We start from the raw sequence: 24,279 nt of genomic DNA, 5'->3' as shown, positions 1-24,279 counted from the left end.
GTGTAGTCGGATGGTAACAAAGAGAGGGAAGGTAGTCAGAACTGAGGGGATTGAACTACCAGAAGGCAACATTGCAGACATAGAGGACAGTTACAAGTACCTGGGGATCCCGCAGGCGAATGGGAACCATGAAGAGGCCGCTAGAAAAGCTGCAACCACCAAGTACCTGCAGAGGGTCAGGCAAGTCCTGAGGAGTCAGCTGAATGGTAAGAACAAGATCCGGGCCATCAACATGTATGCCCTGCCCGTGATCAGGTACCCTGCTGGGCTGGCCAAGGAGGAGATGGAAGCCACTGACATAAAGACAAGAAAGCTCCTTACCATGCATGGAGGGTTTCACCCCAAGTCCAGCACCCTGAGGCTGTACGCTAAGCGGAAGGAAGGGGGCCGGGGACTGGTGAGTGTCAGCACCACAGTCCAGGATGAGACAACGAACATCCAAGAATACATTGGGAAGATGGCCCCAACTGACCGAGTGCTCAGTGAATACCTCAGCCAGCAGAAACCCAAGAAAGAGGAGGGAGACGAGGAACCATCATGGAAGGACAGGCCCCTGCACGGTATGTACCACCGGCAGATAGAGGAGGTGGCTGATATCCAGAAATCCTACCAGTGGCTGGACAAAGCTGGACTGAAAGACAGCACAGAGGCACTAATCATGGCAGCACAGGAACAAGCTCTGAGCACAAGATCCATAGAGGCTGGGGTCTATCACACCAGGCAAGACCCCAGGTGCAGACTGTGTAAAGATGCCCCAGAGACAATCCAGCACATAACAGCAGGGTGCAAGATGCTAGCAGGCAAGGCATACATGGAACGCCATAACCAAGTGGCATGCATAGTGTACAGGAACATCTGTGCCGAGTATAATCTGGAAGTCCCGAGGTCAAAATGGGAGATGCCCCCAAGGGTGGTGGAGAATGACCAAGCTAAGATCCTGTGGGACTTCCAGATACAGACGGACAAAATGGTGGTGGCTAACCAACCGGACATAGTGGTGGTAGACAAACAGAAGAAGACGGCCGTAGTGATCGATGTAGCGGTTCCGAATGACAGCAATATCAGGAAGAAGGAACACGAGAAGCTGGAGAAATACCAAGGGCTCAGAGAAGAGCTGGAGAGGATGTGGAGGGTGAAGGTAACGGTGGTCCCCGTGGTAATCGGAGCACTAGGTGCGGTGACTCCCAAGCTAGGCGAGTGGCTCCAGCAGATCCCGGGAATAACATCGGAGATCTCTGTCCAGAAGAGCGCAGTCCTGGGAACAGCTAAGATACAGTGGGGCAAAAAAGTATTTAGTCAGCCACCGATTGTGCAAGTTCCCCCACTTAAAATGATGACAGAGGTCAGTAATTTGCACCAGAGGTACACTTCAACTGTGAGAGACAGAATGTGAAAAAAAAATCCATGAATCCACATGGTAGGATTTGTAAAGAATTTATTCGTAAATCAGGGTGAAAAATAAGTATTTGGTCAATAACAAAAATACAACTCAATACTTTGTAACATAACCTTTGTTGCCAATAACAGAGGTCAAACGTCTACTATAGGTCTTTACCAGGTTTGCACACACAGTAGCTGGTATTTTGGCCCATTCCTCCATGCAGATCTTCTCGAGAGCAGTGATGTTTTGGGGCTGTCGCCGAGCAACACGGACTTTCAACTCCCGCCACAGATTTTCTATGGGGTTGAGGTCTGGAGACTGGCTAGGCCACTCCAGGACTTTCAAATGCTTCTTACGGAGCCACTCCTTTGTTGCCCGGGCGGTGTGTTTTGGATCATTGTCATGTTGGAAGACCCAGCCTCGTTTCATCTTCAAAGTTCTCACTGATTGAAGGAGGTTTTGGCTCAAAATCTCACGATACATGGCCCCATTCATTCTGTCCTTAACACGGATCACTTGTCCTGTCCCCTTGGCAGAAAAACAGCCCCATAGCATGATGTTTCCACCCCCATGCTTCACAGTAGGTATGGTGTTCTTGGGATGCAACTCAGTATTCTTCTTCCTCCAAACACGACGAGTTGAGTTTATACCAAAAAGTTCTACTTTGGTTTCATCTGACCACATGACATTCTCCCAACCCTCTGCTGTATCATCCATGTGCTCTCTGGCAAACTTCAGACGGGCCTGGACATGCACTGGCTTCAGCAGCGGAACACGTCTGGCACTGCGGGATTTGATTCCCTGCCGTTGTAGTGTGTTACTGATGGTGACCTTTGTTACTTTGGTCCCAGCTCTCTGCAGGTCATTCACCAGCTCCCCCCGTGTGGTTCTGGGATCTTTGCTCACCGTTCTCATGATCATTTTGACCCCACGGGATGAGATCTTGCGTGGAGCCCCAGATCGAGGGAGATTATCAGTGGTCTTGTATGTCTTCCATTTTCTGATGATTGCTCCCACAGTTGATTTTTTCACACCAAGCTGCTTGCCTATTGTAGATTCACTCTTCCCAGTCTGGTGCAGGTCTACAATACTTTTCCTGGTGTCCTTCAAAAGCTCTTTGGTCTTGGCCATGGCGGAGTTTGGAGTCTGACTGTTTGAGGCTGTGGACAGGTGTCTTTTATACAGATGATGAGTTCAAACAGGTGCCATTCATACAGGTAACGAGTGGGGGACAGAAAAGCTTCTTACAGAAGACGTTACAGGTCTGTGAGAGCCAGATATTTTCCTTGTTTGAGGTGACCAAATACTTATTTTCCACCCTAATTTACGAATAAATTCTTTACAAATCCTACCATGTGGATTCATGGATTTTTTTTTCACATTCTGTCTCTCACAGTTGAAGTGTACCTCTGGTGCAAATTACTGACCTCTGTCATCATTTTAAGTGGGGGAACTTGCACACTGACTAAATACTTTTTTGCCCCACTGTACTGCGCAGGACCCTCAAGCTCCCAGGCCTCTGGTAGAGGACCCGAGCTTGAAGGATAAACCGCCCGCAGGGGCGTGCTGGGTGTTTTTTTTTATATATACACATATATACACATATATACATACATACATATATATATATATATATATATATATATATATATATATATATATATATATATATATGTATGTATGTATATATAACACCCAGCAACGATATTAGGGGTGCAACGATACTCGTATCGATATTGAACCGTTCGATACAGTGCTTTCGGTTCGGTACGCATATCGAACAATACAAAATTTTTAATTTATTTTATCAACTTTCCTTCTGACGATGCTGTCTGTGTTTTGTTTTTTTTTTTTTTTCTTGGAACTTGGAACTTTCTTGGAACTTCCAAGATGCTGTCTGTGTTGAGCGCTCAGTGGATCTGCGCTCGACAGTGCAGCCTAGGCGGAGTAGTCGAACGAAGATTCACTGAGCGCAGGGCAAGCTAGCCAGACAGAAGTTAAGCTCTCCTTGCAACATGGCAAACTGAACCTCCCCCACCCTCATTCAGATCTGGCGTTTGGAATTATTTTGGTTTTCATGTGACGTATGACCCTGAAGGTAAGCGCGTCACGGACTAAAGTAAAACAGTATGTTGGATGTGCCACGCAATGCTCAATTACATGGGTGGGAGCTAGTGTGTTAGCACAGTTAGCTCGTTAACGTGTTGGCAGTCCAGCCCCACGCACGGGGCGATCAGGGATAGCTCGTTAACGGAGATTTGCCGTGTTGTGGCGTTAACGTCATTTCAGATTAACCTGAAAACACTAGTGGGAACACAATGAATATAACTGCACATTTACACCGACATCATCCTGGTGCAAAGACAAGTGGAAGCAGACAAAAACAACAAGCACGCATGCTACAAACTTTACCCGAGTCATTTAGACAGCCGTTAGCACATGATTCTCCTTATGGGGACCTGATATGTTTAATATGCTGCTGAGAATATAGCCCAGAAGAAGCGTATAGTATAGCTTTTATTTTGGAAAGAGACATTTCTCTGTAATAAACTGTCTTTTCCAAAGATGAGTGATTCCTCAATCAGATACAGGGCTTGCAATATCGCTAGCCCGACATCCCGGGGCTAGCGATTTTTCCAGTCGGGCTACCAAAATCTATCTCTTCCCTGCCCGTCGGCCTATCGTAGGAAGGAAAAATATATGTCAATGCTTTTGCATTCTTTCGGAAATGTAGCTGGGTAATCATGTCATTGGCATCGGTGAGCCACTGTCAATATGTGACATATTGAAATCGCGTTTGAATTTGCGCTTGTTTTTTGCTTTCACTTTGCAATCGTGCGAACTGTGTACAGAGAGCGACAGCACTGATTGGTGAGTGACGATAATTTGCACCAATTCCTCTGACATCGTCTTATCAATCGTTAGCTTACTATGCAAACATGACAAGTGAAATCTCCCGCAGCTTAAACATGTGAGAGGTTGATCGCGCAGAGAATCGCTGAGCTTATGTGAGTCCGTGTGTAAAAGCAGCAGGATATATATTTCAGTTCTGCTGAGCCAAATAAGACAGGTCAGGGTGAAGAAGTGACAGCCAAAGAAAAGCTTACCGCAAAACGGAAAAGTTATGACAAATCAGACTATAAGGCAAAAAGAAAGTGCAGCTTTATGGTTTCATGGACAAAATAATTTCTGTGGCTGCAATATGACGAGCTAAATAACCAGGGCTGCACATAAGTGGTCCGCAGGTGCGCATTCGCTGTCAAAATAAAAAACACGCAAAAGGGTTAGGGTTAGGGTTAAATTTAAAAACTGTACTTTTGAGTTAAAATATATATTTATAATTTTAATAAATGACAAATTAAAAAGGCATGAACATTTTTTTTGTATCGAAAAAATATCGAACCGTGACACCAAAGTATCGAACCGAACCGTGAATTTTGTGTATCTATCGTTGCACCCCTAATATATATATGTGTATGTATATATATATATATATATATATATATATATATATATATATATATATGTGTGTATATATATATTTTAGTTATTAATCTTAAAATGAAAAAATCAATAAAATAGATTTATTTAAGCGATGTGTCCCTCAGTAATAGTCAGGTAACACAAAAACCTTTTGTTTATTAATATGATTCTCTTGAGGTTAATTTTCCTATTTTTTTTTTGTATTGAAATGGAGGGGTATAGTGACAAAAAAGAGGCCCACACCAAAAGTATTAAAACCAACATTTTCATGGATAAGCCTAACAAGGTAACCAAGAGATGAGAAACAAATTGGATGATAACTTATTGTGTTTAGTGTATTTTATAGCTGATTTAATTCACGGGTCAAAACCGACCTGTTAACATAAGAGATGATAACAGAAAGCTAACACAAGAGGAAAGTTAAAGGGACAGGAGTGCAGAGACTTTGTCCAACTCCAGGCCTCAAGGGCCGGTGTCCTGCAGGTTTTAGATCTCACCTTGGGTCAACACACCTGAATCACATGATTAGTTCGTTACCAGGCCTCTGGAGAACTTCAGGACATGTTGAGGAGCTAATTTAGCCATTTAAATCAGCTGTGTTGGTTCAACGACATGTCTAAAACCTGCAGGGACGCCAGCCTTCCAGGCCTGGAGTTGCCCACCCTTGCCCTACGACATAACAATGAATGGATAAAGTTTTACAAACTCACACACTATAAATAAAAATCTCAAGTTTACACTTTGTAGAAGCCAAAGGTTTCAGCCTGTTCAGAGCTTTGGTTTCCACTGGATCATCTCCAAACTTTAAAGCAATATATTAGTCATTGGGGAACATAAGAACTTTCTTTGTTTGAGCTCTTTAAAACATGTTTCAATACACCATTTTACAACTTCACAGTAAAACAAGAAGATTAATACACTACACTAGATTTCTATGTTACCAAAGCTGACATGAGCATTAAACATCAGTGTTTTAGTTTAGCTCTTGGCCTTTGTGGGGAGTTGTGGTCTCTCTCTGTGCTTTTGAGGTGGGGTCTGTCGCTCTGATGCACATATTTTGGGAGACTCACGTTGGGTTATGTCGTAGGTTTTCAAAGTGTTTCGCAGATAGGACACAGCCATGGTGGAGATTTCCTGCTAAACCATAAATCCTGAGTAACTGAGTTTAACATAATTATGTTTTTTGGACTGACTGCATTTTAAACATGACGTCAAAATATCAGTTGTGTTGTGTCCCTGGGGAGAAACTGTTAGAGGGGGATTAAACATTCACACCAAACCATTTTCTCTGTGTGCTCTTATTTTTTAAAATTCTTTGAACCTTTTGCTCTTTGACTACTCTTCTGATGGCTCTGTCATTCCCTCAGGACTTGGCTGACACGACTAGTACACGAGCTTTACATTGAAGGCCCAGAGCACCAAGATTCATGTTTTTACAAACAGAAAAAAGTTAAAATAATAGCGAAAAAAATGAGCCACGCCTTCTTGCTGTTCTGTTTACAGTGAAGGCAGGTTTAGAAAGTCGGTTCCAAGCTTTTGAAATGTAGATAAACTTAGTGAAAGTCAGAAAAACATCAAAATAAGAGAGAAATGTACAGTATCTCCAAAAGTGGCACATATACAAGCCCTCTGTCTGTCTGCCCTCACTTACCATCACCTTCTCTGTCTGGGTAATGAAAGCCAGATGTATGTGCATGAGGCCTTCGTTCACCCTCCTCCCACGCTCTAACTGTGCCTCTGTTTCTCTCTCTGGGGTTTCCTCTGCAGGCTCTATGCCTCTCTGTCCCACCACCAACTAAGCAGGAAATACTCTCGGTTCTTGGCCAGAAGGGAGGGTTCTGTTTCTAACTACTACCAGATGGAGGAATGAAGGAATGGAGAAAAAGCTATAAACGGACTGTAGCATAGCACAAAAAAGCTGAAATCGACTGGTTTCTGACTCAGTGTTAAATATTTTCAAATGTGGCTGCAAGTTTTTCTTTTGCTGCTGTGTTGACATGTTTTCTCCTCTCCCCTTCAGTTAACTGAAACAGCTAAATCCTAAAGTCATAAAACAGCCCAGCCCATAGAAATCCCCCTTTGGTCACACACACACACACACACACACACACACACACACACACGCACACACACACACACACACACACACACACACAAATATCAGTTCAATTCAATTTTATTTATATAGCAGCCACCTAAAGGCACTTTGTTTGGTAAGGCAAAGAACATAAAATAATAACCACACCTTTTTTACTTTATTCCTGTCTTGATCACAAAATTGCTTTGAAGAGAGCAGCTGACCTTTGTTTGGTTACTCGTAGGCACCAAAGATATTTGGCTAAGTTTGGGAAAAGAGCACGGTTTGATTTAACGTTACCAGAAAGCTCAGTTTTCCAGGGCAGCTGGGACTGATTGTCTGAGCAATCACCCCGTTTGAGTAGCCTGCTGGGACTGGAGACATGAGTGTGCTCAGTGCTGTGGTGTTGTAAACATTGTGAATAAATGGACACTCACCCTGCAAAGCTGCCTGTGTGTGTGCTGAGTCATTGTCACAATAGAAGCATTTATTATTTCATTTTTATGGTGATTGATTTCAAATAATCTGCTATTTTTAAATCCCTTGTCCAACTTATTGCATCCTTAATTTTGTAAAGTTGACATTACACACTTGAAAGAGAATATTAAGCCTTAGATATCAGAGACATCAGAGTCACACAGTGGTTGAAGATAGCAACAAAACTTAATGTTAAAAATTATTGTAAATGTGTAAAATGATAAACAGGCAATAAAGACAGAGTCACTGGTCTACTATCAGTCTGCCATCTCTCTGTGACTGAACTGGGGTCAAGTTATTTGCCAAATACATTTAAATACGATTGGCAATGACTTTATTTAAATGCTGCAGTCGTTCTACTAGCCTGTGCTCATCTACATACCTATAAATGAATGACTTACTTTCATACGACATACTAAACAATGCAAATATATTAAATAAAACAAATTAATATTAATGTACTTAAGCTCTGCTCATAAGTGCTTTTGATTTACACATAGCACCATTTTGGGTGAGTAAAAGTAGGCACATTCAGACAGCAAGCTCACCAAAACCTTTGAAACTTGGTTTCTAGTGAAACCTTGTTGGTATGTTGTGCCTTAACCCTTGTGTGGTGTTCGTATTTTTGTTACTCAGCCAGTGTTCATGGGTCTGGTGGACCCGCTAGAGTTTTGGCTTTCCAAATTAACACTATCAAACAATTTTATGTTAAATTACTCAACAGATGTTTACTTCATCCCAATTACAAGACATATGAACAGGAAACATGGTTAATTTTTTCCCTTTACCTTTGTTAGATCACATTTATGAATTAATGTGCTTCTCGTTTTTCTTTTATATAAAATGTTATAAATAAATCAGTTATAATCAAGTGGAGTGAGTGGAAAGACACAACACATTTACACGTGAAAAAATAATTAATTGTTTAATTTTTCTTTTGAAAAAAACTGAACACGGGTCTCACAGACCCGAACACCATACAAGGGTTAAGAGGAGTAGTGTTGTGAAATGAATTTCACACTACAGACACACAGTCTGTAGTGTTGTGATTTATACAACCAAGTCCCAAACAAAAGTCTTGGTCTAACATTAGGCCCCTTATCGTTTTCATTTGTGTCAGGGTAGTTCAAGTGAAGATATACATGGTTTGGAATATGATATACATGTGCATGCGTGACAGTGTTTCAGGACTTATCTGAACAAAGACAAGGACTTTTTTAGCGTGAGTCATCTATTTAAGACTTCTACTATCATGGAAAATGTCATTTCTACATCTTACTTTTGAAACAGAGATTGGAGATGCATAGAGTGACAGCCATTTCCTTCATTGCTTGTTGAGACTAAAACCCATTCATGTCCAAAATCAGTTCATTAGCATTTCCATGTAATATGTCATCACTGTACATAAACTCAAGGACTGCATCTCATGTTATTTCACTTTGGCATTCGTTTCACTTCATACAGTGGTCATTACTTTCAGTGAACCAGTACGGAAGCGCAAGATCTTCTTTTTAAGTGCATGTGAGGCCTTTATCTTGACAAAAGCCTTAGGCTGCAGAGGTGCTCCAGATGGAGCAAGTGTTGATGGGAGGGAAAGTCTTGGGGGTAATTGCTGTGGCCAAACCAGACCACCACTTTCATCTGAATCACTGGACAATGAGCTGGAATCTGGAGAGTCAGCCTCACTCATGCTCGACTCAGACTCTACCTGACCTGCGTGAGAATAATCATCGGTGGCCTGACACAGTTGCGTTTGGTCCCTTTCCAACTGAAACTCCATGTGCTGATGATGGTGGAAATGGTGCGAGGTTGTGGGGTAAGCATATGATGCGTGTGTAGGACGGGGTTTACGTGTGCGCCTAAGACAGCAGTTTTGGTTGCTTTGCACAGGTATTGTCACAGGTGGCTGATCAGCTTCATCTTGGCTGAGCTCCAAAGTGGACAGCGAGCGCCTGTAGCTACCGCTACTTTGTTGCTGCTTTTTGCTTCTGGGTTGATTACCGCGGCTTCCCCTTCCAGCGTTCCCACTTCCACTACCATCCTTCTCGACTGTATTAAACTTGCGCTCTGGAAACCTTTGTAAGCTATTCTCTGACTGAGACCTGCACGCCTTCTTCCCTGGCTTTCTGCTGGCACCACCTCTGTCTTCATTTGATCGACATTTCTTTGGGCCTCCTCTGTACCTTGGGGGTTGGATATGAAAAGCCGTGGGTTGCTGCTCCTGATGATAGAGTCTTTCTGGAGAATATGCACATCGGTTGGATTTGGACACCCCAGGACCTTTGTGGTGGTTGGTGTGGTGATGTGCATAAGCTCGGTTGGAGGTCCGACAAGGCTGACCCGGAATATACTCGGCACTGACCAGATGATCTTCGGGAGAAGATGGTTGAGTAGACTTTGCTGCTGCTGCTGCTGCTGCTGGAGGCGACTGGTACTTGGGGAGACGTTGGGATAAGTCAGGCTCAGTAGTGCTGGAGTCTGGTTGGACATCTTTACCATGTGGATAGTCAAGCAGCGTCATGGAGGCTTGCCTGGGTTTGGTATAAAGCCCCTTTTGCTGAAGATGATATGGGAGTGGGGGATCTTCAGTAGGCCCTATCCTAAGGTATTGCTCCTGATCTAGGTTAAGGCCAGCCTCTGAAGCAATTCCTTCTGACCACTGGGAGGGTGCAATGATCTTTTGAGTCAACTCCTGTTTTGGTAAATGTTGTTCATCCTTTTGGCATAAACTACTCTGCCTTACCACATTAACAACTCGGGCATCATGTGCCAGGCTCGTACGAGGCTTTGAGGGCCGTGTGGGTAGAGTTCGTCGTTGAATCACTCCAAATATGTAAGTCTCAACCTTTTGGGTTTGTTGATAATCACACAGACTGGGGTCAACTTCTTTCAATTTCCCTAAAGCACCGGTAACGATGGCATGTCTTGTCAGGGTGGACATGTATGTTTTTTTTGTCTCTTTCTCACCACTCCCCTCGGGGGCTGAGAGGGAACATGAGGTCACGGGGTAGCAATTCATTTCAGAAGATCCATTTTCCTTGGCTACACGGGCTTTCCCTAACAAAAATAAAAAGCAGAGGTAATACATATGATCATTCTGATGTCAGTTCTCACTTTAATGAACATTTACCTGTAATTATGAATCTTGACCATTGCAGATAAAAATGAAAAACTATGGACCAGTGTGACACTTATAATTGATACACAAACAATACAGTAGTTTTCACTCAATAATCTATTAACCTTATTAGAGGAATAATATGCCTAGACTCTTCCATGTGCTTAAACTGCAAGGATTTAAAATAAAACGTCAGTGTGATAACCATTAAACATGTCTACACCAATGTTTTGTCTTTATTTTACAGCCATAAGCTAAATTTTCAGGTGTCAAGAAAGGCTAGGGTTAGACCTAGGATATGACACCTTTTATGTGCAGTAACTTGAAAAAGGCACCTTTCCACAAGAGTGGAATTATTAGAAAACCGATAAAACATCGGCTACTGTCTGTCGCTCTATGTTATAGATGTGAAACTGAACTGCTTATGAAAATATGATACAATTACAGTTCTAAGAAAAGTTGGCATGTATGTCAAATGTAAATTAAAAACAGAATCTTATAAATCTATAGTTTATTCATAATAGAAAATAGAAAAGAGGTCATTTTGAAGTTGATGGCAGCAACACTCGACAAATGGGACAGGGCCGTGTTCTCCTTTTAACAACAGTCCACCAGTTTCTAGGAATAAATTTCTTCATCACTATGGGGTTAAACTTATCTGAAAGGGCTCACAAATGTGTATGACATGATCCACAAACACAAGCTAAGATTTACAAATGCAATGATTTGTGAGTCATTTTGAATACTTGCAAACTTGTGCTTCAGTCCGATGACAAATACAAAACAATCTGAATGTATGTAAATCGATTTTACAAATCCATAAATAAAAACCTGAACAACTAGAGCTGTTCAACTTCACAAGCCTGGTCATTTTTTTTCAAAATGCTTCCTGTGGATAGCTCGTCCTTCCTCCATCATACACACCAACAAATATATTGATCAATTATAGATTAATGCAGAGGTTCCCAAAGTGTGGGGCGCGCCCCCTAGGCGGGGCACAGCGCCATTGCAGGCGGGGGCACAGTATGAAAAGAAAAAAACAAAACAAAGAAAGAATGTTTGGACACTGCTAGCGTAATGGACAGGTTTTTGACAGGGCTCCCACACAAACGCAAAGCAGGAGATGAAGCATCGCCAAATTTGTTTACAAACAACTTCCTTCCAAGCCAAAGACTAGAAAATATGGTGAAGCATATCTTCCCTTTGGCTTCACCTGCACAAGTGCCGAGGTACAGTGGGGCAAAAAAGTATTTAGTCAGCCACCGATTGTGCAAGTTCCCCCACCTAAAATGATGACAGAGGTCAGTAATTTGCACCAGAGGTACACTTCAACTGTGAGAGACAGAATGTGAAAAAAAAAAAATCCATGAATCCACATGGTAGGATTTGTAAAGAATTTATTCGTAAATCAGGGTGGAAAATAAGTATTTGGTCAATAACAAAAATACAACTCAATACTTTGTAACATAACCTTTGTTGGCAATAACAGAGGTCAAACGTTTACTATAGGTCTTTACCAGGTTTGCACAGTAGCTGGTATTTTGGCCCATTCCTCCATGCAGATCTTCTCGAGAGCAGTGATGTTTTGGGGCTGTCGCCGAGCAACACGGACTTTCAACTCCCGCCACAGATTTTCTATGGGGTTGAGGTCTGGAGACTGGCTAGGCCACTCCAGGACTTTCAAATGCTTCTTACGGAGCCACTCCTTTGTTTCCCGGGCGGTGTGTTTTGGATCATTGTCATGTTGGAAGACCCAGCCTCGTTTCATCTTCAAAGTTCTCACTGATGGAAGGAGGTTTTGGCTCAAAATCTCACGATACATGGCCCCATTCATTCTGTCCTTAACACGGATCACTTGTCCTGTCCCCTTGGCAGAAAAACAGCCCCATAGCATGATGTTTCCACCCCCATGCTTCACAGTAGGTATGGTGTTCTTGGGATGCAACTCAGTATTCTTCTTCCTCCAAACACGACGAGTTGAGTTTATACCAAAAAGTTCTACTTTGGTTTCATCTGACCACATGACATTCTCCCAATCCTCTGCTGTATCATCCATGTGCTCTCTGGCAAACTTCAGACGGGCCTGGACATGCACTGGCTTCAGCAGCGGAACACGTCTGGCACTGCGGGATTTGATTCCCTGCCGTTGTAGTGTGTTACTGATGGTGACCTTTGTTACTTTGGTCCCAGCTCTCTGCAGGTCATTCACCAGGTCCCCCCGTGTGGTTCTGGGATCTTTGCTCACCGTTCTCATGATCATTTTGACCCCACGGGATGAGATCTTGCGTGGAGCCCCAGATCGAGGGAGATTATCAGTGGTCTTGTATGTCTTCCATTTTCTGATGATTGCTCCCACAGTTGATTTTTTCACACCAAGCTGCTTGCCTATTGTAGATTCACTCTTCCCAGTCTGGTGCAGGTCTACAATACTTTTCCTGGTGTCCTTCGAAAGCTCTTTGGTCTTGGCCATGGCGGAGTTTGGAGTCTGACTGTTTGAGGCTGTGGACAGGTGTCTTTTATACAGATGATGAGTTCAAACAGGTGCCATTCATACAGGTAACGAGTGGGGGACAGAAAAGCTTCTTACAGAAGACGTTACAGGTCTGTGAGAGCCAGAGATTTTCCTTGTTTGAGGTGACCAAATACTTATTTTCCACCCTGATTTACGAATAAATTCTTTACAAATCCTACCATGTGAATTCATGGATTTATTTTTTCACATTCTGTCTCTCACAGTTGAAGTGTACCTCTGGTGCAAATTACTGACCTCTGTCATCATTTTAAGTGGGGGAACTTGCACAATCGGTGGCTGACTAAATACTTTTTTGCCCCACTGTAGGTCTCTGCCACAGAATTAGTTTTTCCTGCGTCGGGAGCAGCGCTGGGCTCTCAAACTCACGGACAAACAGTACCCCACATTTTTAGTTCACAAACACTTTTTGTAATGACTAACTACACCTGACATTTTGGAGATGTTAGCTCTGTATACAGTAAAGTTACAGTGGGATACAAATAACATCAGGCTGATCCTGCCATAATTTGTTCCCCCGGTTCAAATCACAGACAAACAGGATCCCACAGCTGTTTATGTTTTTGAAACCATTTTGCACAGAGAGGCATTTTTGAAAAATGTATTAATAGAAATGTTGAATATTATTACACAGGAAAAAACAACTACACGTAAAATAATCACACCGTGACGCCTCTGCTTTTGTAAATGGAGGGACAGTAACTGCGTGTGTGTATGTAAGCCTGTAAAACCTGCAGATAGTCAGATTAACAATAACAGTATTTTGGCTCTATCTGCCATTGTAGAAATTCATCTCATGTAAACAATAAGATTGCTCTTGTAAAACAAAGGGGGGCTTAACCAAAAAAGTTTGGGAATCACTGGTAAATGTATGTAATTGTGCCCCTGCATAGGAGAACACAGCATGACTGCACATCCCTGTGGCTTATCTTTGTCAAGTAAATGAAGTGAATGCATACTAGCTTTCTGTAAGCACTATGAATATACAGTGGCTTGCAAAAGTATTCGGCCCCCTTGAACTTTCCCACATTTTGTCACATTACAGCCACAAACATGAATCAATGTTATTGGAATTCCAGGTGAAAGACCAACACAAAGTGGTGCACACGTGAGAAGTGGAACGAAAATCAGACATGATTCCAAACATTTGTTACAAATAAATAACTGCAAAGTGGGGTGTGTGTAATTATTCAGCCCCCTTTGGTCTGAGTGCAGTCAGTTGCACATAGACGTTGCCTGATGAGTGCTAATGACTAAACAGAGTGCACCTGTGTGTAATCTAATGTCAGTACAAATACAGCTGCTCTGTGACGGCCTCAGAGGTTGTCTGAGAGAATATTGGGAGCAACAACACCATGAAGTCCAAAGAACACACCAGACAGGTCAGGGATAAAGTTATTGAGACATTTAAAGCAGGCTTAGGCTACAAAAAGATTTCCCAAGCCTTGAACATCCCACGGAGCACTGTTCAAGCCATCATTCAGAAATGGAAGGAGTATGGCACAACTGTAAACCTACCAAGACAAGGCCGTCCACCTAAACTCACAGGCCGAACAAGGAGCTGATCAGAAATGCAGCCAAGAGGCCCATGGTGACTCTGGACGAGCTGCAGAGATCTACAGCTCAGGTGGGGGAATCTGTCCACAGGACAACTATTAGTCGTGCACTGCACAAAGTTGTCCTTTATGGAAGAGTGGCAAGAAGAAAGCCATTGTTAACAGAAAACCAGAAGAAGTCCCGTTTGCAGTTTGCCACAAGCCATGTGGGGGACACAGCAAACATGTGGAAGAAGCTGCTCTGGTCAGATGAGACCACCATGGAACTTTTTGGCCAAAATGCAAAACGCTATGTGTGGAAAACTAACACTGCACATCACTCTGAACACACCATCCCCACTGTCAGATATGGTGGTGGCAGCATCATGCTCTGGGGGGGCTTCTCTTCAGCAGGGACAGGGAAGCTGGTCAGAGTTGATGGGAAGATGGATGGAGCCAAATACAGGGCAGTCTTGGAAGAAAACCTGTTGGAGTCTGCAAAAGACTTGAGACTGGGGCGGAGCTTCACCTTCCAGCAGGACAACGACCCTAAACATAAAGCCAGGGCAACAATGCCATGGTTTAAAACAAAACATATCCATGTGTTAGAACGGCCCAGTCAAAGTCCAGATCTAAATCCAATCGAGAATCTGTGGCAAGATCTGAAAACTGCTGTTCACAAACGCTGTCCATCTAATCTGACTGAGCTGGAGCTGTTTTGCAAAGAAGAATGAGCAAAGATTTCAGTCTGTAGATGTGCAAAGCTGGTAGAGACAGACCCTAAAAGACTGGCGGCTGGAACTGCAGCAAAAGGTGGTTCTACAAAGTATCGACTCAGGGGCTGAATAATTACGCACACCCCACTTTGCAGTTATTTATTTGTAAAAAATGTTTGGAATCATGTATGATTTTCGTTCCACTTCTCACGTGTGCACCACTTTGTGTTGGTCTTAACATTGATTCATGTTTGTGGCTGTAATGTGACAAAATGTGGGAAAGTTCAAGGGGGCCGAATACCCTTGCAAGCAACTGTAGGTATGATCCCGCTAACTGTAGCTGAACTTTACTACTGTTTAGACTTAATCAGTTTTGCTTATTCCACTGCACTGTACTGAAACAACAAGCAAAAAAACCCAAACACAATGAATGTGGCATATGTAATTCTAAAATTTGTCAATTTTTGTTTACTACAAATCTTTCTCCTACACAGCAAAATCTCCAGTACTGATTTTCAAACACTGGAATATTTCTAACATTTTGAGTTATGTTCCAGTGTTAGAAAATCAACACTGCTCAGTGTTAGTCATTGTTAATCTTCAAAACTGACTAGGTTACTTTTAAAAATATAACACTATCAAAAGTGTTCATTTAACACTCAGAGGAGTGGACTCATATAGACACTCTCTAGTGTCACTTTAAGAATAACAAAAATCACACAGCAAAATCTCCAGTTTTAAAGACTAAAATGGAGTGAAATCACCTGTTTAAAGCTGAGGTGTGTCAAATGATCATTTACCATATCGTCCATTTCTTCTGACAGTGGCACCCAAGATGGCTGAAATAATTTGGGTTGTATTATGCATCAGTTCAAAGCACTAATTAGTGTTTACTGGCTAATACAGTGGAGTGGGAAGCAAAGGATGTTACAAGGTGGCAGCCAGGGAAACACTCTGAAGGTCAACATGAATATGAAAATGGGCTCTTCCTGTGTGTTTTACTAGTTTACTAGTAATTAAGACACATTTTAAGAGTTGTACTACATGTTTAAATTGGGAAATAAAGTCATTTTTATACATATGTGTATACATTTTCCTTATGAATTAAATTTTACTTTTTCAGGGTTTTACTCAGTCATATCTCCTCCACTGACGAAATCAGGTAGTTTTTTCTGAAAAATATTATTTCCTGACCCTGCCATTTGTCCAAAACGCCTGCAAACCTGTTGATGTCAATTTGTTTTGTGATACGGTGACCCCGTTCAGTCCTTCTGAACTGAGTCGTTAATGGGTCTCTCTCTCTCTGTGTGTGTGTGTGTGTGTGTGTGTGTGTGTGTTGTTTTTTGTTCATTTAGCAAGACTATATCTGTATAAAAGGCCCCAAGTTCAAAGGATAATTCTATTTGAGTTCTTATACAGGTGTTTGTAAGTTTATATACTGTTCATTTAATGTTTAACCTTCTGTTAGTTTGAGCCAGCCCACCGTCAGGTGACGTCATCCAGTTAGTAAGGTGGCCAGTTTAGTGTCGGACGAGAGGTGGATTTGTCGATGGGATGTGATGTGTGCGTGAATAATAACAAACCACACACGCACACCCGTGTTTAGAGCCACAGGAACTGAGTCGTGAGAATAAAATGCCTCAAACCAAACCTCAAGCTGTTTCTTCTGTACTCTGGGACAATTTGGCCTTCAGTGGTGTTCTGGCCGACACACCAGGGTGACCATAGTGCTAAAGAAGGAATCAGTGCCATAATGCTGTGTATTTCTGATACCTCCACTACAATATCTGTTTTTGGCTTAGTTGAAGAGGATGGTGTGAGATTATAGCATATTCTTAGATTGCTATTGATATTACTGATTATGCTTTTGCACACTAGTAATTCTCTTCGCATCTATTTTCCAGTCATGGTTGTGAGTCTACTAGTCTCATACATATAACAAACGAAGACCTGTAAAATCATTCTGTCTTTGTTAAAAGTAAACTGTGGTACTTACACAGATTAGGCCTAATGACCAGCTGCCAATTATGTTGTGTTGGTCCCCGTGTTGCTGCCAAAACAGCAAACATCTGTGATGCACTGTGATTCTGACACCTTTCTATCAGAACCAGCATGAACTTTTTTCTGCAATGTGAGCTACTCTATGTTGTGTGTTGGATCAAAGCACACGGCCCAGCCACTGTTCCCCACATGCATCAATGAGCCTTGGCTGTCGCTGTCACTGGATCACCACTATTACTGTTACTGAGGTGTCAGTACTGGTAAACAGTCCCACAAGAGCTGCAGTTTTGGAGATGCTCATTGGAAAAAACTGACCTTTAAGTGTTTGAAGGGCGGAGCCCAAAGGAAGCGGGGTATTAATGTGATTGGTCACTTGATGGACCAGTGTACCTCAGTTTGTGGCAGCAACATTGAGCTCTGTTAGAAACTATATTTCTTTACATTTTGGAAAATGAAGTTAGCCAAATTAACTGTCAACACGTATTGTTTTCTGCGTAGCAGTGGAAATGCTGACAGCTGTTACTGGATTACTTTAATGGTAAACTAGAGGTTTTTCTTCGTTTGGGCACTGCTGTCCGAAAAGTCTAAATTCAGTTGATTGGTGCGTGCAGGATTCAGCTTCAAGAGCAGGGAGTTACTGCAGGAGTGTGCATCTGTTGCAGTGTTCACAAAGCAGACACTGTCGCATGCAACATGGCTTGTTTGCACGCGTAGCTGTTGAGCTCTACACTTGTTGAATTAGCACACTGTGCTGTTGATTTCTTTCCCGTGTGGAACTTTTGACATTAATAGAATTTCATGCTCCCATGACAGATCTAAATTACTCACAAATGCATGCTTTTGTGAGTAATCCACACACAAATACAAAGTAATTCAAACACATGGAAAAATGTAGCCTTAATTCCATAATGCCCCAGTTTGAATTTGACCTGTGACCCTTTGCTGCATGTCTTTCCCCCTCCCTCCCTTTTCTGTCTATTCTTCACTCCTAAACTGTTAATAAATGAAAATAAATAAATATGATTTTAAAACTTACACAAATGATTGTATTTTTCAATCTTAGTTTCCAGTTCTGGATCATATAATAGAGATATGTGAGCCTTTCAATGTAATAATGTATACTTTATTGATCCCCTTTATTGGGGAAATTCCTCTCTGCATTTAACCCATTCACTCAGTGAAGCAGTGGGCAGCTATTGGGCACCCGGGGAGCAGTGTGTAGGGACTGTTCCGTGGATTCGAACCATGGAGCCACCACTCTACCTACTGAGCTATCCCTGCCTTGAATTTTACCTGAAATGAGCTGGCTGGCATCCAGATCAGTGGAATCTGATGATTTGACTTCACAGTCCACCTTCAGCTCTGCCACCTGCTCTTCTAAAGATGTGCTTAAACCCCAGGGAGTAAACTGCAGACTGCTCTGTAATACACACAGAAAGAAATTCAAATTGTCAAAAAAAATCATCAAAGACTGAACATTCATTCCAAAGCTGTGTGCTTCTATTTGTGTTCACATTTTATGTCACGTTTTCTTCCCATACAGAAGCTACTCATCGCTGTGGTGTATATTAAATGTAACAGTGGCTTTGGCATTCATGGCTTTGGGCTGCCACAGCAGCTCTACATGTTTACTTTGCTAGTTTTACGCTGAACACCCTTCTTGATGCAACCCCCAAGCAACGTCCCCTCTAATGTTTCATGTGTGTGAGCGAACACACAAACTCCCTGAGCGTCCCTTGGACCACTGTGAGCAACAGCAGACGTGTGCACTGTGGTCACGCCAGCATCCAATCCATCCAAGTTACATGTTTATTAAAATAATCAAATTACAGCATTTATGTTAGACTACTTTTAATTACCTGCTTTAGTCCACTTACAATGAAAATTTAAATAAATCTAGTTCATGACCTGTGCAGCATGTTAACACTATTGGAAGGAAAAATAACCTGAACTCCAAGTTTGAAAACACAACTTCTTCTTTTTTATATATTTATAAAGCTCTGACTGTATTATGAGTCTGTGGTCTGGGAGAGAGTCTGTAACTCTGTCTGCAAATACAGTAAATAATGACCAATGTTGGGCAATTAATTATATAGTTACTTCTTCAAAAAAGTAACTGAGTTATGGAAACAAAGTTTTTTGCAGCTGTTTACCTAAAAATGCAGCCAAAGCGTTTTTTAAACAAACATTTCAAACTATTTACAGAACAATCAGCTGTTCTGCATCAAATCTGATGCCACACAAATTATTTGTGCCGCTCCAAAAAATAATTTCTGTCCACAATGAGATGAAGGAGAACAACAGCCTGATACCTGCAGGCCTGAGAGCAGCAGATGTGTCACTGCTGTAACACCTGTAACACTCAGCAGGCGCCTCATTGTTCTGACACACACAACACAACTATTGACTACACTACACACTAACTACACACTAACTACACACTAACTACACAAGATTTGTGCTAAACGTCTCAAATCTCTCAAAACACGCCGTCACTCCTAAAACTTCCCCCTTCCTAAACAACTAAATGCCATGTTGCCATGTCATTTTTCCACCAATAGGAAAGGCTGGGGGAGGGGGGCTGTTTTGCTCACAGGCTTTCCAGCGTTTTCCTTATAAAACGCTGTTTTTACCGTTTCTTCCTGCAGTAAATATAAACAACGACAGTATTCAGGAAGAAAAACAAACATTGCAGATATTTTATCATAACTCTGGTTTTATGTGGCCGATCAACACAATTTAAAAACTGGTATAAAGTCCACACTTTGTCCGTCAGTTGTTCCGTCTGTCCTGCTCACATCTCCAATGGTTGGACACGTTGTCATTAACGTGGCTTCACTCCACATCAGCCGCTTTGCTAAAACACCGGTGTCGCACATAAGGACGCTGTCAGAGCCTGTCAACCACGTTGATTAGCTGCGTATATACGAATGTGAATCGCATCATTGGCTGGACTGTGGGATAAGGCGGCATCGTTCTGATCCCATACGGGAGCAGCCAGTCACTGACTAACATGCAGAACAGAATTGTTAAAGTTTTCATTTTCATTTCAATTCAGGTTAGATTTTTTTTGTGTGCAGAGAGCGTGCCAGCAGTGCACAGCTTAGAGGGAACATTGCCCCCAAGGGACCCTATAATCATTAATAATATAAGTAAATGTAATAATTTAATAATTCGTTGAAGTTGACATCATACATACTTTTAAATGAAGTCATAGGAATCTCTTGGAATCTCATACAACTACTCCCTAACTGCACAACTGTGTGAGCAGATGCAAAAATACTTTCTAGTCGTTCCCGGGATGAGAGTAGGTAGAAACAGACAGAGCAGTGACCTAGACATTAACAGACAGCTACACCCACAAACACTTACTATCACAATTAAACTACGTCATGTACAATAACAGGTACCTTATAGCTTAGCAAGTGAACATGCAGTTCACTTGTTAAGCTATAAGAAACATGGTTTATTCACAGGGAGTAAACATTTAGCCAGTATGCCACTGTAGGCCGCAAAATGCAATTTTTGAATTCTAAAGTTTATAGTTAATTTAGCTTTCACTATAAATAGAGGCCCTAATAATAATAATGCTGGCAGTAAACAGAGTCTTTCCTATTTTTGCAGTGCATTTATACAGATTTGAATGTGTCCCCCTACCTTAAGAAAACTGTCCTTCCCATATTGTTCTGGTGGTTTATTGAGGGAGGAACACAATCAGACCTTGTATTCAGTTATGATTACCATAGTTGTTAGATAATGCAGAGTGCATTTATGAAGCGCCTAGAGGCGACTTTTGTTGTGATTTGGCGCTATATAAATAAAATTGAATTGAATTGAATTGCATTCACACAGACACACTACACATTATGCATTCACATTGCCTAATACCCTCTCATTAATCTCTTTACACGCTGGAGGCCACTGTGAAGGTTGCTCTGTTTCCCCACCTGCTGTCAGCTGTCAGCAACTCCTCACTAATAAACACAGATACCCTCTCTTCATGCATACGCATCATTTTTTTTTCAGTCTAGTTGTCTTTGTTCCCACATTGCAGACATAAGGCCTTTTTGTCCCTTTTTTCCAGTACTGCCACACACATAAACAAATACAAGGGAGCAAGGGGTGAATGACTAATTTCAGTATTAACCTCTATAAGTCCCAACCAGTCCAAATTATATATGAAACCAATATGAAGCCATAGTGCCACTGCATTAGGTGTCATGGTTTAGGAATTAACCGATGAGCTACATAAAAAACAGAAAGAAAAACCAAGAGGCAAATGTTCCAAGTCACAATATCTTCTCTTGGGGTTAGGGCAGAGTGTTGTGTGCAACCTTAAGAGTAGTTTGGACATTTTCTAAATTCTGTAGATAGAGAGAAAGTCACAAGATGGAACTATTTGTTTCTTTACAATCAAGCCCTGTATTCCCAGTGCTCCTAGTGTTGTGCAAAGTCATATAAAAAGAATTATATGGCATAGTTGTAACATTTAAACTATTTATCCCGAGTCGGACAAACTCCACCATTCACCATGTAGCACGTCTTACACTGTTCACTGTCACAGTCAGCAGCTCATCTGCTGCATCCTTTTACAGGAGGACATTTGTCTCACTCATGTTTTAAGCGCACACTAGATTTATTGATAGAAATGGCAGCTACTTGTCTTTCAGATGTTACCTCGTTTCAGTAAGAGTTTCAGATTTGCACAGAATGAATATGGCTCTTTATAATGTGAAAAACAGTGTCTTATACTTCAAACTACAAACTGTTGTTGACATGGTTACATTTTTTAAATTGTATCTTTATTTCTGGAAGTGAAAACCAAGACAAAGTGCAGCATCCTTGGAGATAATAATAGTGTATTAAATTCCAAAACTGTAAATGATTATCCCATGCTACATTGTGCTGCAATATATAGCATAATGTATAATTTACAATGATATAAATATATAAGTTGATATTTGAATGAGAATCCGAACTGTATCCTGAGGCCACAGAGCAACTTCTTATCTGCTGTTGATTCGTGGAATTCATTTTAAAGAGTCAAAGATGGTTTGGTGTAATGCCAAAATAATGACCTCAGTCTTCATGTGAGAAATGATTCAAACTCAACAGACAGATCTCTGGATAAGCCACTGTGTTCAGCATAAAATGGATAATGTAATGAAGCTCCCCCAAACTGACCAAAAATGGTAATGTATGCCTGGCTCTCCACGTTTTCATGCACTAACCCCGCACAAAGAGCAGCCACCGACATTTTTCGCGTTCTAGGTCGTTATAGTTACCATCGTAATGTAAAAGCAAGAAGCTATTTCAAAGCCAATTAATCCCTACAAGTCAGCGCAAGTAAATGCTAAGAAACGAGGCACGGGTATTAGCACTACACACCGCTACCCCCCCTCACACACACACACACACACACACACACACACACACACCCTTATGTATGGGATCAGCTGTCTTCGTATGCGAACTTTTGGAAAACGGATCAACTGAAATTTAAAGTAGCTGGCTTTCACATCGGCTATACTAACTTTAATATTAATTTGGCTAATAAGCTAGGACAAATAGAACTTACATGGTGGAGATTGAGACCACAGCTTTCCTTCCCTTTTGGTGCGTCCATAGCACAAAGTTCCGAGCATAGAGCTCCCCAATCCGGGCCCCCGGTTGACGAAGGGTCCTTGATCCCAAGAGCGCGCAACACCCTGCTTTCCTGTCTCTGTTTGAGAAGCCCAAGCTCGCATAACCCGGCCAGGCTGGCTTGCAATCGCTCTTTATTCCGACTGCGCCCCGTTTTCATGTATTGCGAGAACGTTTCAAAAGAGTCTCGAAGGTCTTGGAAAGACATCACAGAATACCGTTTTCCTAAAAATTCAAGCTGAATGAATTCCCTAAAAGTCTGGCTGTCTCTTCAAATTCTTCGAATACCTGTTGTGGAACGGTATCCGTTGTGTGTTTGTCCTGATGAACTCACTGCTTTAGCTCTCGGTCCCATTCCCCTCCTCTAGCCTGCGCTCTGCCGGACAGTCTCACTTGGACAGCTGTTGGCGGAGCCTACAGGAATGCTGCTGGGAATCCTGCACAACCACAACTTAGTCTCATACTGCTCAGTGAATGCCTCATTCCAAATAAAAACGACACTCCAAGATAAAGAAAAGACATAAACACGTTATATTACTGCGATGTATTCCCGTGAGTATTCCAGTGTATTTTAGGAGGATGATGAGGTTGTATACGCCGCACTAGTTTTGCACACTCAAAACATCTGGAGGCAGGCCTTTGGTATAAACTGTAAGCACTTTGTCTAGCTTAGTGAAGAGCCATCAGCTCAAATTCGCAGGACTTTGGACTGTGGGAAAAGGGCGAATATTTGGAGCAAATACACGCAGGCAGACGGAGAACACGCAAATGCCCCACAGATATCCACAGCAGACATGGAACCATAAAGTTTCTTGCTGTGACAGCGCTAGCTGCAGCGCCACACTGCGGTGTGACTTTGGATCGCCTTCTTAGTAATATTAATCAATCAATCAATCAATCTTTATTTATAAAGCACTTTTCATACAGAGAAAATGTAGCACAAAGTGCTTTACATAGTTAAAAGCAGCCCACCCCACCCTCCAACTCACTCCCCACACTCTCAATACACATATATCCCCCCACCCACACACACATACACACACGCGCACACTTAAAGAGTAAAAATTGGGCTGGGCTCGCATGAGCCAAGTGAGGAAACACTATAACAGGGAGCCGTCTGCACCGGGAGCCGGTCACAGACCGCAGCCTCCAGGCTGGGCACACAGCAGGAGGGAGGCAAAGGAGCCCCCCAGCCAGGCTGAGAGGACCCCAGAGACCCAGCAGCCACGGTCAATAACAGCCCCGGTGCAGAGAGCGCCCTCCGAGGAAACACTGGAGATATGACGCAATACAATATATATAGGGTAAAATGATAAAA

General features: G+C 42.2%; 1 protein-coding gene across 1 annotated transcript; it reads right to left on the bottom strand.

The window, feature by feature from the left end:
- Positions 1-5,173: 5,173 nt before the first annotated feature.
- On the bottom strand, positions 5,174-23,788 carry LOC309715578 (dapper homolog 1-like). The gene is made up of 3 exons (XM_082548822.1): positions 22,897-23,788; positions 18,612-18,738; positions 5,174-10,475 (listed from the first exon to the last, which is right to left on the bottom strand). Exons 1-3 carry the CDS (start codon positions 23,167-23,169, stop codon positions 8,875-8,877), a joined length of 2,001 nt encoding a protein of 666 aa, XP_082404948.1. The 5' UTR covers positions 23,170-23,788; the 3' UTR covers positions 5,174-8,874.
- Between the last annotated feature and the right edge of the window lie 491 nt (positions 23,789-24,279).

This window comes from Aulonocara stuartgranti (genome assembly GCF_965226115.1).
Source record: "Aulonocara stuartgranti genome assembly, chromosome: 10".
NCBI classification, from domain to species: Eukaryota; Metazoa; Chordata; class Actinopteri; order Cichliformes; family Cichlidae; genus Aulonocara; species Aulonocara stuartgranti.
Note: the sequence above shows the minus strand (reverse complement) of the source record. Positions and strands in the feature narration are given on the sequence as shown.